Source organism: Tursiops truncatus, chromosome 17 (assembly GCF_011762595.2).
Source record: "Tursiops truncatus isolate mTurTru1 chromosome 17, mTurTru1.mat.Y, whole genome shotgun sequence".
Lineage (NCBI taxonomy): Eukaryota > Metazoa > Chordata > Mammalia > Artiodactyla > Delphinidae > Tursiops > Tursiops truncatus.
This window is the reverse complement of record NC_047050.1, coordinates 76,060,751-76,077,174: the sequence shown is the minus strand read 5'-3', so window position 1 is coordinate 76,077,174 and position 16,424 is coordinate 76,060,751. Positions and strand designations below refer to the sequence as shown.

Below are 16,424 nucleotides of genomic sequence, written 5' to 3'. Positions count from 1 at the left end.
CCCGGGCCCACCGTGTCAGGCAGCCCTGCTCTGTCCACACAGCGCTTGGCTGCATAACATTTTTCCATTTGAAAGAAAGATCTAGATTCAACAAAGATGTGTCACACCTGTACGCTGCCTGCCCACCGTTCCGTGGGTCCCCAGGGGAACCAGGCAAGCCCCAGGGGACACTGGCAGGCCTGGGTGAGGCCGGGGAGACCGTGTCCCCCAGAGACAAACTGGGAAGTCTGTGCAGCGCCCTGCAAATGACAACCCCTCCCCTCATGGGGATCAGGTGGGCTCCCCTTGGCCAGAGCCCAAGCCATGGCCTGCCAGTGTCCTGGGCGCTGGGAGGGCACTCCCAGGGCGGCCTTGGGCCTCGGGGCTCACTGCTGAGTGCAGCCATTCACCGAGGCACTCCAACGGCATTCAGCTTGTCTCTGGTTTAGAGCTCCGTAGTCACGGGCAGTGCTGACGGTGGGCAAGAGGCCCCGTGGCTGGTCTCCCTCAGCTCCTGCGACTCAAGGTCTCTCTCCACCCCCATCTCTAGCCTCCTGAATCCAGTCAGGGCTGGCACCCGGGGTTGGCAGCGGAACCAGCCTGGCCCAGAGGCAGACCTTCCTGGTGGGCCTGGCCCATCCTGGATGAGCTGTGTGGCCTTAGGCGAGGGTCTCAGCTCTCTGAGTCTCAGCTGTCCCATCTGTAAAATGGGTAGTAAGACCTTCCTCCAAGACCCCTTGGAGGGCCGAGTCTAGAAAGGGTCCCCCGACTCCCAGGGAGCCCCTGGAGACCCACCTGACCTTCAGGAGGTTCTTCCCCCCCCAGTCTTGGTCTTTCCACTTGTGCAATGGGCAGGTGGGCCCTTTCCCTGCCTGTGAGACCCTCCCTCGCCGGAGTCCTCCCTAGGGCCTCCCCCCAGGGTGTCTCTCTCGGGACCCCAGCCGGCCGCCCTCCAACAGGAGGTCCAGCCCAGCCCAGCCTGCCCCCTGCTTTCCCCCACCACCACCCCCCGTGCCCTTCCTGACCCTCCCCACTCCGCCCAGACAGAGCTTCCACCTGGAGCGCCTTGGCCACATCCCCAGCCTCGACACCTCCACAAGCCCCATCCCTCGAGGGCCTGCCAAACAAGGCCCCCTGCCCCTCGTCAGCCCCTCCTGAGGCCGGGCACCCCCCTAGCCGGCTCACCACCCCCCTTAGACTGTGAGCCCCTCGGGGCGGGGATGGGGCTGCACACGGCTGGCACCCAGGAGACCCCAAAACCTGGATGGTGGGTTGAAAAAATACAGCAACTTCATGGACACGCCCCAGATTCACTTGTGTTCTTGGGTGCGTTTGGGGAAAGGAGGAAATAACTCTTGGTAGAGCTGGCGGCCCCTCTCCACCTGGAAGCCCCGTCTCCCCGTCTGTGCATCTCTGAACAGGGCACCTGAGGAGGAGCTCTGGGTGGGTTTGCCTTTTCACGACTCTCCATCTTGTCCACGGACCTCCGCGGGTGCCCCCCCATCTCTCCTCCGCTGCAACCCCCTGCCTGGGGGGGAGGGGTGCACTCCTTCAGGACCAAGAGGCCTGAGGGGGAGGGTCCCCTCGGTCCAGCTGGTGGGTAGGAGTGCCATCTCTCCTGAAACGGGGGGACTTCCCTGGTTTCACCCAGCACTTGCCCCCTGGCCACCTCCGGGCAGTGGGCAGGCAGGCCTCCCGCACATCCCTCCACCCGGCCACAGTTCACCCTCCCTCTGGGAAGTCTGGTTTAGTAAAAGCTTAGAGCTGGGTGGGCCTGGACCCAACAGGTTCCTGGAGCCAATGGTGACCGGGCAAGCCCCCAGGGGAACTGAGACAGGAGAAGTCTGAAGTGGTGGGAGCCCAGTCCTGGCCAGCAGGGCGGGGGGCTCTAGACCCGGGCTCACGGGAGGTGCCCCATTAACCGTACCAGCAGCAACAGTTCACCGCCAGGCCGGCCAAGGCAGACCAGGGGCGGGGAGACAGGGCCTGTGACCTGGTGGGTGGGCCACCCTCCCACCTGGGGAAGGTGCAGCCCACCCGACCCAGGGAGGGGCCGGCCCCCAGCCCTGCGAGAGCTGAGAGCTGCACATGGGGAGGCTGGGAGCAGGGCAACCCATGCCCCCAGGCAGACCCTGCCCCTCCCACACACACTCTGACCTATCACGGCAGGCCCAGTCGGCCACCATCACCCGCTCCCTGCTCTGGGCCTCTAAGGACACCTGGTGGGGGCAGCGCAGCCATCCCACTGGACACAAGCCCTGAGGAATTACCAAATGACCCACCCTGTCCTGCACAGGAGCAATGCCGGTGACCCGGCCTTGAAACAGCACCATGGCAACTGGGCAGAGCCCGCTCAGGCCACCGCCCTTGCTCTGGTCTACCTGGGATGGCCCCTGCCCCTAAGCCAGGGAGCGCAAGGACCCGGCGTGGACGCCAGGGGGCGCCCCAGCACAGCCGGCCAGAGGGGCTGCCGGCCCCGTCCTGTTCAGGGGCCTTCCCGGGGCCCCGCCTGCCCACTCGAGGCCGCCTGGCCCCCACCAAACACACACAGCCACAGGGTCCGGTTTTATTGCCTTCGAGTGTCCAGAACATCTGACCGCCCCAGACCAAATAATTTAAGGTGCCTCACCTCAGGGTGAGGGGCTGCAGAGGAGGAGCCGGGCCCAGTGGGTAAAAACTACACCAGCCCCCAAACCAACGGGCCAAAGAGGAGAGCCGCCCAGGGGCAGGGGCAGGGCACTGGCAGGAGAGCCAGGGACACAGGGTGAGGGGGAGATTAGGGGGAATTAAGCCTCGGAGGAACAGAAGGAGCCGAGGGCGCAGACAGAGACACACGGGGCACGGAGGACGAGACAGACGCGGGCACGTAGACAAAAGGAAGGATGGGCCAGACAGTGGTGCGAGCACACACACACACACCTGCACGCGCGTGCGGACAGAGACGCAGGGGGACGGTGACAGGAGACAGCAGAGGGCGCGTGGGGCGGGCCGGACCGTTGGCGGCGGGTGTGCGAGGCATCTGGAGAGGAGGGAGGCGGAGTCCCGCTGAGCCCGAGGCCAGGGCGCCGGGGTCCTGAGCTACATGACACAGCACTTGGTCTTGTGCGCGTGCGGGTCCTTGAACCGCAGTCTCTGCTTGGGCCGGTATTTTTCCAGATAGGTGAGCTGTTTGCTGTTGATCGCTCCACGCCGCTTCCTGGGCAGACGGAACAGGGGGGATCAGGCGGGACCCGGGCTCGGCCACCTGCCCTGCCCCAGGGCCTCGAGGCACCAGAGTCCAGTGGGGCTGGAGCGGGTCCTCGTAGCCAGCAGAGCCCGTCCCGCCTCTAGGCCTTTCCCCGGGCTGCTCCTGCGGCCAGAATCACCCTTCCCCCATCACCTGCAGTCACCGCTGCGGGCCTTCGACTCACCTGGCTATCACCTCCTCCAGGCTGGCTCCCTGACCCCACCCACGAGGTCCCCGTGTCTACCTGGGTACCACCTCACCCCCAGGCCCTGGGACCCCAGAGGCCGCAGGGGTGGAGCCTGAGCATCCCGGCTGGCCGGGGCGGGGGGGGAGTACAGGAGGGGGGAGGTGGACCTCAGGTGCCCAGGTATGAGGGCACCTAGGGCTGCCCACCGGACGCTTCTGGAGGCCATCTGTCCCCACCCGCCCGTGACCTCAGACGTGGCCACAGACTTGCTCTGGCCAAGGAAACGTGAGCGGGGGAGGTGCAAGCCTGTGCTTCTGAGTCACCGGGCTGGGCCCAGCCCCCAGTCACGGGCCTCGGGCCTCAAGCTGGGGAACCACCAACGAGGTGGGTGCAGGAAGGGCTCCGGGGAAGGCCCGGCCCTCGCCCTGGTGCCCCTTGGATCTGCAGAGCTGCACACAGGCTCACGGGGAGAAACAGCGTGTGCCTGTGTGTGCGCGCGTGTGTGAAGGAGTGCCGGGCTCCCGAGGAGGCCTGAGCTCCCACGGGTGCACGCAGGCCTGGCTGTCTGGCTGGTAAACAAGCCTGCCTCTGGGAGAAAGGTGGCTGTGCCCTGGGAGCTGCCACTGGGGGAGCAGCACAAGAACACACACAGGCACAGAGCGTGCGTGTCCCTCACACACACACACGCACGCACACGGCGGCTGGGCTGGGGCGGGGGCAGGCCCAGTGCAGGCCCAGGTCCTCCGCCATCCGCCCCACTGTCCCTGCTGACACCCCAAGACCCTGCACCACCAGGGCTCTTTTCCACCACCAGGAGCCCCCCACCCGAGGAGGGGGAGGGGGGAGACCCCCATGGGGGCTGAGAAGCTGGGGCAGAGGCCCCAGGGGCCAGGGCTTCAGAAGGGCAGCTCTGAAAGACCGCCGTGCGTCAGTCGTCCCTGGGGTGTTGGGGAAGGTGGGCAGGTGCCACAGGAGGTTCCTTTCACACAGGGGCTGGGCTGGATGGCTTCTGGGGGTCCTTCCTCTCCCAGGTAAGGAGAATGACACCCCTCATCAGGAGTGCTGGAGGCTTAAAGAGCTGTTTGCCGCAACTCCCTACACGGGCCTGCTCGTTACTCAGCGCAGCCCAGCCTGTCTGGACTGCCCCGCGCCCCAGGCTGAGGGAGCCGCAGGCCACGGAGGTGGGACCAGCCAGGCCCTCACTGGAGCCTCTCCTCACTCATACCTCCCAGCCAGGGGAGAAGGCCACACTCAGACACCAGTCCTCAGTCAGGGCCAGGCGGCCTGAGCGGTACGTTGGTACCACAAAAGGAGACTGCACTGGACCGGGGGATGCCTCAGAGGACACCCCGGGGCCAGGGGTCAGGAGTGCCCACTGGCAGGGCACTGGGCCCTGCGGGGCGGGGAGCACAGGATAAGGGCCCCCTCAACCCGGACCCCTGAGCGCTCACCACCGCCCTCCCCCACCGGCCACTCACTGTCGGATGAACTGGATGGCGTCCTCGTACTTCATCCCACTCTCGATGAGGGCCAGAGCCACGAGGACCGGAGCCCTAGAGCGGACGGCAGAACGAAATCACATCCGAGCCTCTACTCCCAAGCCCTCCCCTGACAGGCCACCTACTGAAGACACAGAGCAATGCCTTCCCCCTTGGGGCCTGAGGGCTGCCCAGACTCCCCCAGTGCCCTGCCCTCCCCTGTGGAGGGCACAGGCTCCTCCCGACCCTGCTGTGTGACCTCAGGTGAGCCAGGCAACCTCTCTGTGCCTCAGGCTCCTTGTGTGTAAATATGTTGGCGGGAGGGTTAAAGGAGGGAGAGTAAAGCGCTGGGCTTAGGTCTGGTTGTGGATAAGAGATTGACTCTTGGCTATCAACCCCACTCAGCCAGTCCCTCTGCAAACGGGGATTCCACCGCCTGGGTCCGTCAGTGAAACCCAGGCTATCTGCTGAGGGCCGGGCCTTTGTGCCTGGAGAGGGGCGGGGCTGGCAGCTCCTTCCTGCTCAAGTGCACAGTGCCAACCACAGCAGGAGGGAGCAGGGTCAGACTCTGGGAAGGACTTCCTCCCCGCCCAGGTCTGGGAACTCCAAGGAAGGAGGTCAGCACCCACATCCGAGAGGGAGCCAGGCCACAGGGTCCCCGGGTTCAAGCCGGCTGCCCCGCCCCGCCAGCTCACCGTCCCAGGCCGGCCACGCAGTGCACAGCCACGCAGCTGCCGGGGTCGTCACAGAACTTGGTCTTCAGCAGGCTCAGCCAGTCCTCCACCACTCTGCCGGGCGGAGGCGCCCCGTCGTCAAACGGCCAGTCCTGCGGAAGGAAGCAGCCCGTGAGGGCCCTCCACACCTGAAGGTGGGGTGAGGGGCACAGGCTGGCCTGCCCACGGGCTCTCGGGAAGCACAGAGGATGTTGGGAGCCCACGAGGTGAGGGCCAGGGCACAGGGCCAGGAAGCTCCCCACTGCGAGGCTCCTCTTCATCCTCTCCGCTCCCTCAGCTGCCCTCTCCTCGAGGAAGCCTCCCCGGAACGCCCTGCTCTTTTCTTCAAGGAGGCCCGGGAGCCCTACCCCCCTCCCCATCAGCCCACACTGCGATTCTGGGGTCAAAGCCTGACCCTCACCCAGCCTGAGAGGTTCTGGGTCAGGAGGCCCAAGGGGTCTGGCCCACAAACATGGTGACATGTGCCTGTCTGTGTCCCCAGCCCCCAGCACAGCTGTACAGAGCAGGCCGGGCCCAGTGAGGATGGAAGCACGTAAGTACCAGTGGAGCAGACTTAGTGCCGTTGAGTGCATCCACATGTGCCCACCAAGGCTAGGCCCCCGGGTCACCTAATCCTGTTGCCGGACTCCAGATTCAGCAACCCCTGGAGGAAACCGGTCTGCCTGGCGGCTGTAAGTCTAACTCAGATCCTTCCTGCTGCAGTGAGAGAGGTGTGAAAGGCTGCGGACTCCCTGCGCCACGGGTCGCTTTACCACGTTCACCTGGTGCCTTTCAAGCACCCACGCTCTACAGGTGAGGAAACTGGGGTCACTCAGCGGGGAAGGGACAGAGGCGGGACTCAGGCAGGCCCGTCTGACCCTGAGGCTCCGACCCTGCCACCACTCTCACCACGGTCGCCTGGCTCGGCGTCCTCCCCAGAGGGCTGGCCCCAGGGCTCTGGTCGAGGCACCGGGAAACCCGTGGCCCATCCCACAGGGCCTGCCGCCTAGACGCAGGTCCCCAGCACCGGGGACCAAGGAAACAGCCCCCAGGGTCCCTCCCCACCGCCTCGGTAGAGCCTCCCCAGGGGCCCGCCAGGTGCCCCCAGCCCACCCTCCCGGAGGCACCCACTGCCTGGCGACAGGGCCCCGAACGCCAGGCAGGGAGACAGAGGTGCGCCCCTGAGGCAGCCCAGACCCTTAGAGGTGAGGCCCGGGCACGAACACGGCGAGGGGGGCGCAGCAGGGTGCACGCGGAGAGGCCACGCGTGCCTGCTTCCCGGTGCGGCGCCCCAGCCCCCTGCAGCCCCGCCCCGCGCGGCAGCCTCACCACGACGGTGATGCCGTCCTTCTCCAGCGGGGCCTTGTCGTAGGTCACTTCGCACACACGCACCACGGTGGTGGCCCCGTACTTCTTCAGGTCCTGGCAGGGGAAGGAAGGCAGGGCTGAGCCGGGACTGCGGGGCTCAGGGCTGGGGACCCCCTGACTGGGCAGAAAGGTGACACCCAGTGTGAATCACCAGTGGCTCACTGACTTTCAGGCTCAGTGACTTGCCGAGGGTGGGACAGTCTTTCCTGATGCTCCTGGGGCAACTGTCCCTGGGCCCACCCAGCAGCAGGGAGGGTGTCCCCACCGACCCTCCTTGCCATCGTGGCTACCCAGCCAGGAGCCAGCTTCCTAGCACTACCTCCCTCCTCTCGGGTGCTCAGGGCCCCAGATCACATCAGCAATTTCCAGGCAAAGATCCTGGGTCCCCAGGCAGGGACAGGACACCACCAGCCCACACATGAGCCCCTGCACGGTCCCTGCGCTGGGCAGCCCTCCCAGCCAGGGTTGCAGGGACAAGTCCAGTCAAGGGGCACAGCCAGACCCCGAACCGGGGCTTTCAGAGTCTCGGCGGGGCAGGCCTCGGGGCGGGGAGGGCAGGCGCCTGCCCAGATGGCAGCCAGGAGGGAGCCAGGCCCTGCACACCAGCGGGGAAGCCCCGGGCTGCCAGGGAGAAGGTCACAGCCAGGCGTAGGGATATTTATACGCTGGGGCGGAGGGCTCCACTCCACGGGGTCCACGTGCCGGCGCTGCACCCACCCCGACCTGCTCCCAGCAGCTATTTTAGGAGCAGTGAGGAACCAGCTGCTGGACCTTGCTCATCATGCGACGGGGACACTGGACCCAGTGAGGACAGCACAGAGCTATTCTGAGAATGCGGGGAGCAGGGGGCGGTGGTGCAGGGCTCTGAGGCCAAAGGGGTACCTCAGATCCCTCTGTGCCTGCAGCCGAGGGTGCTTCCACCCAGCCCAGGGCTGAGCCCTGACCCTCATCACAGACTGAGCGCTGCCCCCGGTCACACACTGAGCCCTGCCTCTAGTGACAGACTGAGCTCTGACCCTGCTCCCACACTGAGTCCTGACCCTCCAACACACACTGAGCCCTAATCCTGGTCACACCCAGCCCTGACCCTAATCACAGGCTATACGGGGGGCAGCCCTCCCCTACAGGGTCCCACCTCAACATCCAGGGTCCAGGTCCCCCAATGGCAGGGGGCCCACTGCCTCTCTCTACGGAGTTGCTGAAGTCCCCTCGTGCCCAGGCCCCTGTTCAACCATGACAAGAGCTCAAGGGAGCTTATCTCATGTTGCAGAGGGGATGGCTGGAGGTCTGAGGCCACAAAGGCCCTGCACACAGCCACAGGCTCTGCAAACAGGAAGGGGCACTACAGAGGCCAGTCTCCCGCAGGGGCCAGGTGGAGAGCCGCAGGCTCTGCAGACACACCTGGCCCCATCTGCTGCGGCCACGAGCAGCGCACACCTCAACCTGCTGGCTCCCAGGGTCCGGCGGTCACTCTCTCCCGGGGCCACCTCAGACTCCCGCCCAGCCCCTCCTCACACAGATATCTGTGGCCTGAAGCGCGCAGCCGGCCTGTTCCAACCCAAGGACTCCCCCACCGCCACTCCCCACCCACCACTCCCCCACAGGTGGGCTTCCTGTGGCCTGGGCTGGCCGTGCAGCTGGCCTTCGTGCCCTGCGACCACCTGTGTCCAGGCTGTTGAAGCAGCCAGTCCTCACGTGGGGGACCTTCCCTCCTCCTTCGCTCAGCCTCCGCACAGAGGCCAAACGGCCAGCAAAGGCTCGGGACTGCGCCGGCCACAGGTGACGTCCCGAGGAGGCGAGGCCCGTTTCTCCTCCTGCCTCGGAACCTGCCTCTGTTCGTGCAGCGTGCACTCCCGCTGCCCACCCTGCAGGCCCCATTGGGCCCAGCGGATACCCCCGCAGTCCTCACACCAGCTCTGCGGGAAGGACACCCTCGGGTGCCCCCCGGGGACCCTGTAACCAGGCTGGCAGCTCCGCTCCCAAGCGCAGTCCCTGGGCCGACAGCTTTGCGTCTCACCCTGCGGCCCTCGGGAGGCCCCGGCCGCGCGGCCGGGCGTGCTGGACACTCACCGCGATGAAGCTGCTGAGGGTGGCGTTGGTGGGGTTGTGCGTGATGAGGAAGCGCATGTTCTTGTAGCTGACCTCCACGGGGGCCGGCCGGTTCATCCGCGCCATGGCTGCACCCCGAAGGCGGGGCGGCGCCCGGGACGGGGCTGCAGGCAGGGTCGGGGACGCGGGTGGGAGAAGGCCCCAGCAGCCCCCCAGAACCCAAGGAGAACGAGATCCCTGTGCTTGTCCAAGAGAGAGAAAATGCTTCTTTAAAAACCTGCCCCCCAACACCGCGCACAAATATTGTGCAAATACTTGGGAGGGGGGAGGATGCTGCCCGGATTAACGGGTGGATAATTAAAAAAGAAAACCCAAATCTTTAAAAAACGAAAGGAACGAAAGAGCCCCCGGAAGTAAAACGAACCAGTCCAAGCTCCTGTCTCTCGGAGCTGGATAATTACAAGGGGGCAAAAGCAAAAATAACGACAACCAAAAACAGTCAGCAAAGAAATCTTTAAAAAGCCCAAAGTGAGTCCGGCCGCTGCGGCTGTGGCCAGCGCTGTCCTGTCGCTGGGGACGCCCCGTCTGCATCCGTGGACAGGTCGACGGCCGCCTTCACTCAAAGGCCCCAAACCCCCAAGGACCAAAGGAAGAATGAACTCGAACTGAACCAACGGGGCGGCCTTGGGGTGGGAGCAGGCGGCTGTGACACGGGGCCTCCGTCACGTTACCCCATCGGGGTACGGCGAGTCCTGGAAGGGGGCAGGGGGCTCAGGCGGCAGAGCCGGCCCCGGGCCGGGCGGCGGGGGCCATGGGCGGGCGAGGGCAATGGTGAGGGCCGGAGGCGTGGGGTCTCAGCAGCAGGCGCGGCAGCAATGCTGGCCGCAGCGGCGCTCAGAGTGGCCCTCTGAGGCTCTCTCCATAAATCCCGGGCTGGTCAGCGGCAGGCAGCGTCTGGGGAGGAGGGGAGAAGAAGAAATGAAAAGGGAAGGGGTCCCCGGGCGCCCCACCTCCCAGGAGGGGTCCCGGCCAGTGCTTCTCCCGGGCCCTGCTACAAGGCCACGCCGAGCGAGCCACCCTCCCTGGGCCTTGGTTTCCCCATCTGGGAGCACAAGGAAGGACGGCTCCTGCTAGGGCTGACCCAGGGCCCTGAGGTGACAGGACAGCCACCAGGACAGGGCAGAGAGGGACAGAGGGAGGGACACACCCCTCCCCCGGGAGCGTGCTGAACCCCGACACACAGATTTCAGGGCAGTCTGTGGTAACAGAGGCCCAGCCCCCATCCCCTGAGCCCGGGCACCCCAGGATGTCCACCCCCGCCCCGGGACAGTCACCCCCTCCTCTGCAGAACGCCAGCCTCTGTGGCATTTCCAAGCCCACACTGCTCTGGGCCAGCCGGTCCTCCGGGAAAGGGGCTCAGGTGCAGAGGCCCAGGCGCCAGAGCACAGTGGGCTGAGGGTGTGGCAGCCTCACTCACAGCCATGCACCACCTTACGCATCTCTCAAGGGCTCCCCAGGGAAACCTCCGGCTCTGGTCAGCCTCTGCCCTGGGCCACCGTCCACCACTCGCCCACAGGGCTGGCCACGCACCGGAGGTAAACAAGCGGCTCTGCCCTCCAGCAGCTCGGAGAAGCGGGGACAGACCACAGGGGCCAAATGGCCAGGATCGGCCACCAGGTGCTTGCCAAGATGGTAACAGTGCAGGTGGCCAGGAGCGGGGTCCCGCTGTGACAGCGCCTCAAGGAGGGATGCTGCTGGGCCACAGAGACGGCCGTCAAGCACCTCATGCCTGTCTCTCACTCTCTAGGCCCCAAAGGGCCAGGGCCAGGGGCCTCAGCAGGAGCACCCAGCCAGCCTCACTCCCACCCGCACAGACGGGCTGGGAGGACTTGGGCACATCACTGGCCTCAGTTTCCCCATCTGTACAGTGAGGGGCCAAACGAGATGCTGTCAAGGTCCCTCCGGCACAACCCAGTGGTCAGCAGACGCCCCTGGCCACGGGGCTTGGCCCAATCCCACCTGCTCACCCGGCAGGTCCTCCATCCCCCGCGGCAGACAACTCTTACCTCTGCCCCGCCCAGCACCCCGTTCCCCAGCTACCCACCAGGCCGGCTGGGCCCCTGGAACCTCAACCTGGGTGCAGACAGGGTCCGCAGCTGGGACCCAGACGCGGTGGAGGGCCTCCAGCGCCGCTCCCAGGCTCACACTCTGCTCCGTGCCTTGTCTAGGAGGGTTATGCGGGCATCCCCGGGGAGGGGACAAAAGACAGGGAGAAGGGATCCCGCACCCCCCCAGAGCGAGCTTCGCTCCCAGTACAGGCAAGGAAGGAGCCAGCCGCGGGCGCCCTGAGCAGCACACAAACACCTGCCCCTCCTGGGCCGCGGGCTGTTCCTGTGTGCGTGCGTGTTTACCAGGAAGCCACAGGACTACAGGCCTCTCCAAGGGCCTGACCCGCCACCTCACCGCGCATAGCTGCTGGACACCTGGGGAGACCCCGGGGGCAAGGGCACATGGCCTGGCTCTTCTGCCAGTGTCCCTGGACGGCCCTCAGAGCTGAGGGCCCAGAGCCACACCACACTGCTGCCCACGTGAGCCTCAAGGGTCACCCGTCCGCAGGGGTCGGGGGCCCGGCCCTAGCTAGAACGGGGTCAGGGTCTGGGCCGAGGCTGAACCAAGACCACTGCCCAGGCCGGGTCGGGCTCTAGCCACACACCCCACTTGTCTCCTCCATGTCTAGGGCCCACACCCCCAGGTGAGAGCAAAGCAGTAAAAGCCCCCTTTCCTGCCCCAGGCAGCCAGGCCTGCGGCTCAACCAGGCCTGCGGCCTCCCCCCAGGGAGGGGCCCTCCCTCCTAACCACACCCCCTCGGTGAGGTCACCGAGCAGGCCCCCAGGCAGGGCTGACCCAAGTCCACCAGCCACTGCTCCTGGCCGCCACCCCCCATGAGGCGGGAGCCCTTCTGGGAGCCCAAGGCCCCTCCCTCTGGCCTTCCTACCACCGGCCCCACATCACTGCTGGGCTGGGACCCCAGCGGCCTCCACCCGGGCCGGCTCTGAGCCCTCTGCTATTTCCAGGCCCGTTAGGGGAGGCCCCATCCTGGCCCCTGTTTGCAGATGAATAAACCAGCCAGGGAGAGCTGGAGGGCCTTCTCTGGGCCCTGACCAAGCCAGGCCCCGGGAAGTGCTCCCCGCGGGCGTTCTCAATCGCAAGTCCAGGAGGCTCACTCGCGGTGGCACAGCTGGTTGAGAAGCTGGAGCTTGCAGAGGGCTTCAGAGAACGCCAGCCTCTCTGCACCCCGGACCCTGTATGATCTTGGGGGGAGGCTGGAGGACCACGGCTCAGTGGGGTCCCAGGAGAGCTAAGGAGAGGGGGGTTATGGGAGCACCGTGGGCGGGGCTGGGACCAGTGGCCGTGGGCGCAGGCATCCTGTCCCGCGGTGTTCGAGCAGCAGGGCGAGGGGGCGGGGGGGGGGGGGGGGGGGGGGGGGGGGGCGGAGACGGGCGGGGGTGGGGGGGAAGACGGGCGGGGGAGGCTGGTTCCGAGGGATACGGCCCCCTCCCCGGGGCGGGGCTGGGGTCCTCCCGGCAGGGCCCCCGCCCTAGCGCGCCCCGGCTCACCGGCGCGCAGGCGTCCCGCCTCCACCGCCTCCATTCGCGCGAGGCCGGGCAGGGCCAGGACGCGGTGGGTGAGACCCAGTGCGCGGGGCGCGCCGGCCTCCCCACGGATGCTCCGCGGCCAGGCTGCCGGGGGGCTATTTATAGCGCCCAGGCATCACGTGGGCGGCGTGGCCGGTGACCGGCGAGCGACCCGGCTTGTAGTGGCTCCCACACCTGCCGCCTAAATATAACCACGACCCGGCCCCGCGCAGGGGCAAACAAAGGGGCGGCGGAGGGCCGAGCCGGGAGAGGAAACGCCGCGGAGGAAAGGGAAACGCAAGGGCGGGGGCGCTGCTCGCGCACCCCGCCTTCCTCCCGCCGGGCTCGGCGCCCTCCTGAACCCTCTGGGGCTCCCCATGGCCTTCCTTCTCCAAGGAAGGATTCGCTCTGCGGAGAGGGGGCGGCGCCAGGTCGTGAGGAGCTCAGCATGGAGCCAGGCTCCTGGCGGGACCGCAGCACAGGCCAAGGCCCAGAGGGCGAGCTCCCTACGTTGCAAATGGGAAGGAGGGTGCCTGTGGCCCAGGTGGGTTCCCGAGGGTGACACCCACAGGATGGTGGCCCACCACCTGGTCTGGCCCTGAAGCCCTCCTGCTCCAGCCTCAGACCCGGGGGCCCCTCCACTGTGTGCCCCCTTCGTGGCCCTGGCAGCTCCTGCCAGACGCTGCTGTCCCTCATTGAATCCTCACCACATCCCTGGGCGGGCGCTGGCACCCCGCCCCCCCGCCCCCCCCCCCCCCCCCCCCCCCCCCCCGCGTAGGCAGGTGAGGAAACCGAAGCACCCGGACACACAGGGAGCGGTCTCCACATCCCGGCTCATCCTCCAATGCTCAGTGCAGACGCCCCCTCCCCAGGAGGCCCTCTGTGATGGGAAGCCCTCCCTGGGTCTGGGCCTGCCCCGCCCAGCAGGGTCCTGGCTTCACCTCCTGGAAGCACCATGTCAGGAACACGAATGCTCCCCAGCCTGTGAGCCCCGAGAGTGCAGCCTGGCGCCTCAGTCAACCCTGTACCTGCCCCGGCCCCGGCGGAGGCCCTCGGAAGGGGGTGGAGCAGGGTGGGGAGAGCCCCCAGCACACAGGGTCCCCAGAGGCCTTGCCTCGCTGGGAACCCGGCTCTGAGCCCAGCTCCCAGACAGCCAGCCTGGCCCCTGCAATCATCGGTCAGCACCGCAGGGGCGGGGTGGGAGGAACTGGCCAGGGGCCCAGCCCAGAGCACGGCCCCCTCCCAGGCTCTCCCCACACACATACCCAGAGAGTGTCAGCCATGCCGGGACCCGCACTCTTCCCACCCTCAGCCGGGCAAGCAGGCAGAGGAGGTGAGGATAGGACAGCTGTGTACGGGGCAGGAAGGCCCGCCGGAGCCCCTCCCAGCCTAGCCAGGTGGCCTGCCCACCGGCTCACAGCAAGGGCTCCTCCACCCGGAACCAAGGTGGGCTCGGGCCAGAACTCCCAGTCCAGTGCTCTTAGGTCCCCACTTCCAGCAGCCTCTTCCTAAAGACCAGCTGTGGGAGCTCAGGGCCCCACCACTCTCCCACCTGGACCACTTTCTGAGAGTCTGTCCCCTCAGACACCATGCTGGACACTGCATCCCGTGAACAAGACACGTCGGCCACACTGTATTAATAAAACAGCAGCTCAGAGGGTTCGAGGGGCTTTGCCCAAGGAAACAGAAGAACCAAAGCTGGACTGTTTTGCTGGGCCCCAGAGACCCTGCTCATCCTGACCCTGGCCCTCTGGGAGAGAGGAGCCCCGGGCAAGCTGCTTCTGCCGCCCCACACTGCATCCTCGTCCGTGCAAGGTGAGAGGTCCCACCGAGCTCTGTGACGCTGCACCCAGGACCCAGAGCCCACCGTGCTGGCGAGGCTGCAAACCTGTCCACCCTCGCCTGGGGCACCTGCTGCAGCTGGCACCGTCCCAAGCCCTTCAGAGAAGTCTATTTTTATCAAGGCAGGAGCCGTTCCTGGAACCCTCCCAGATGAGCCCAAGTCCACAGGCTGCTCGGGGGCCGGGAGGGGAGACCCCACAGGCCGAGTCCATGCTGATCCCCCAAGAAACCTTGCCAGAACCCTCCTGCCTCTGGACCCGTGGCACCGAGGGTCCAGCCCTATCGCTGACCAAGCTCCACCGCCTCCTCTCCCACCCACCCCGCCTCCCTGCAGCCACACGCCCTTCGGAGCAGAGAGTCCTGGCCCCAGGGTAGGTGTGTCCTGAAGGAGGAGGGGTTCAGAGGCTGTCCACTCCACCCACCTCCAGCACAGGGCCTGGCACCAGGAGGGCTCCCCACTTGTTGTGGAAGGAACAAGTGACCCAACGTTCTGGGCAGAGGTCCAGATCCGGGAGCCATCCAGAACCCATCACAGGATCCGAGCCCCTGAAGTCCAGAGGAAACTCAAAGGTCACTACGCCATCTGGTCGCCAGCCTGCACACCTCCGGTGACAGGGTGCTCACTGCTCCTGGGCAGCACCTTCCACCCTCGGGCAGCTCCCCGAGTTATGAATCCCTCCCTCCAGGGCCTCCTCAGTGCCCCCTGCTGGGATGGGGACCAGCGGCAGGAAAGTTTTGGGGCCGAACAAGCCAGCACAGCAGGCACTGTGAAGGGCAGAACTGGAGGATCAGGTGGTCAGGGAAGGCTTCCTGGAGGAGCTGGCCGGCGAGGGGAACAGGCATGCTCCTCGTGTCTGGAACCTCATCATCAGGGCTTGACCAGCTGCCCTGACTCCCTGTGTAACCTGGGGCCAATGCTTGCTCTCTCTGGGGCTTGAGGCCTCCTGTATAAATGGTGACACTGCCAGGAAGGGAAGACACCTTCCGATGGGGCCCGCTCCAAGCCGGTCATGGGGCGCCCAGGCCGTGACCTGGAAGCAGAGCTGTTGGGAGCAGGCTTGAGTTTCCACCCGGGGAAGGCACCTGCTCTACCCTCCGGGATCTGGAGATGGGGAAGAGGGCTGTGAACACACTCCCTGGAGCTCCACCACTGCCCTTGGGCGCTGCATGGGCCGCCCTCACCACACCGTGGCTTTGATGGTGCCTCGTGGGGCGTGGTACCCACTTGCCAACCCAAGTGGCCCGCCCGCACGTGCCATCAGCCGCCAGCACTGACCGGGCCGGCCGCAGCTCCAGTGCAGACCCAGGAGCCAGAACTGCCCCTCCGTGGTCAGTCGTGAGTGTGGCCAAGGCCGCTGTGCTCCACCCTGGCTGCCATCAGGCACCCTGGGTCTCCTGAACCCCATGGGCATGCCAAGCCCGCCAGGCCCACGCTAAGCATCCCTGGCCTCGATGGTACCCACCGGGCCGGCACCCACGTGGTGAAGGCTGCCTGCTACCACTCTGCAGGCTGCCCTTGCCCCAGTCCTGGCGAGGGCTTGGGCCTCCCCGCCTTGGCCTCAGCTGGCCTGGCCACACCCTGCTGGGCCTGGACACTCCCCTGAAGGGACCTGGCACGAGAGGAAAGGAGTAGGGCCGGAGGAGGGGGGCTGAGCAGAGGAGTGACAGGAGGACAAGGGCCGATCTGCCTGCAGAGCTCTGGGCTCGTGGGTCTGGGGTTGAACCCAAAGCTGTCTGTGACCACCTGCCCCTCGGAGCCCCGGCTCCTCACCAAAAGGTATGACAAGCCTTGCCTTGCTGGGGTGTCGAGGGGACAAAGGGACAGGCACTGACGGCTGGAAAACGGGGCCTCTGTGGCCACCATGCAGCCGCTCAGACGAGGAAACTGAGGTGCAACAGGGAAAGCAGGACTGCCAGGTGCCCTGCAGGTGCCCCTTCCTCCACCCC

General features: G+C 66.5%; 1 protein-coding gene across 4 annotated transcripts in view; it reads right to left on the bottom strand.

Annotated features, from left to right (window-relative positions):
• Positions 1-2,531: 2,531 nt before the first annotated feature.
• Positions 2,532-16,424, bottom strand: part of PTP4A3 (protein tyrosine phosphatase 4A3) — a 34,843-nt gene continuing 20,950 nt past the window's right edge. For 3 of the 4 annotated variants that reach the window (XM_033842957.2, XM_073794858.1, XM_073794857.1), the window contains exons 2-6: positions 9,022-9,954; positions 6,913-7,005; positions 5,566-5,696; positions 4,871-4,945; positions 2,532-3,175 (exon numbers count right to left, since the gene is read on the bottom strand). In XM_033842957.2, coding sequence (XP_033698848.1) covers positions 3,058-3,175; positions 4,871-4,945; positions 5,566-5,696; positions 6,913-7,005; positions 9,022-9,126 — 522 coding nt within the window. In that variant the 5' untranslated portion in view covers positions 9,127-9,954 and the 3' untranslated portion in view covers positions 2,532-3,057. Of the gene's footprint in view, positions 3,176-4,870; positions 4,946-5,565; positions 5,697-6,912; positions 7,006-9,021; positions 9,955-12,617; positions 13,331-16,424 lie in introns of those variants that run through there. The other variant, XM_033842956.2, reaches the window with a different exon arrangement.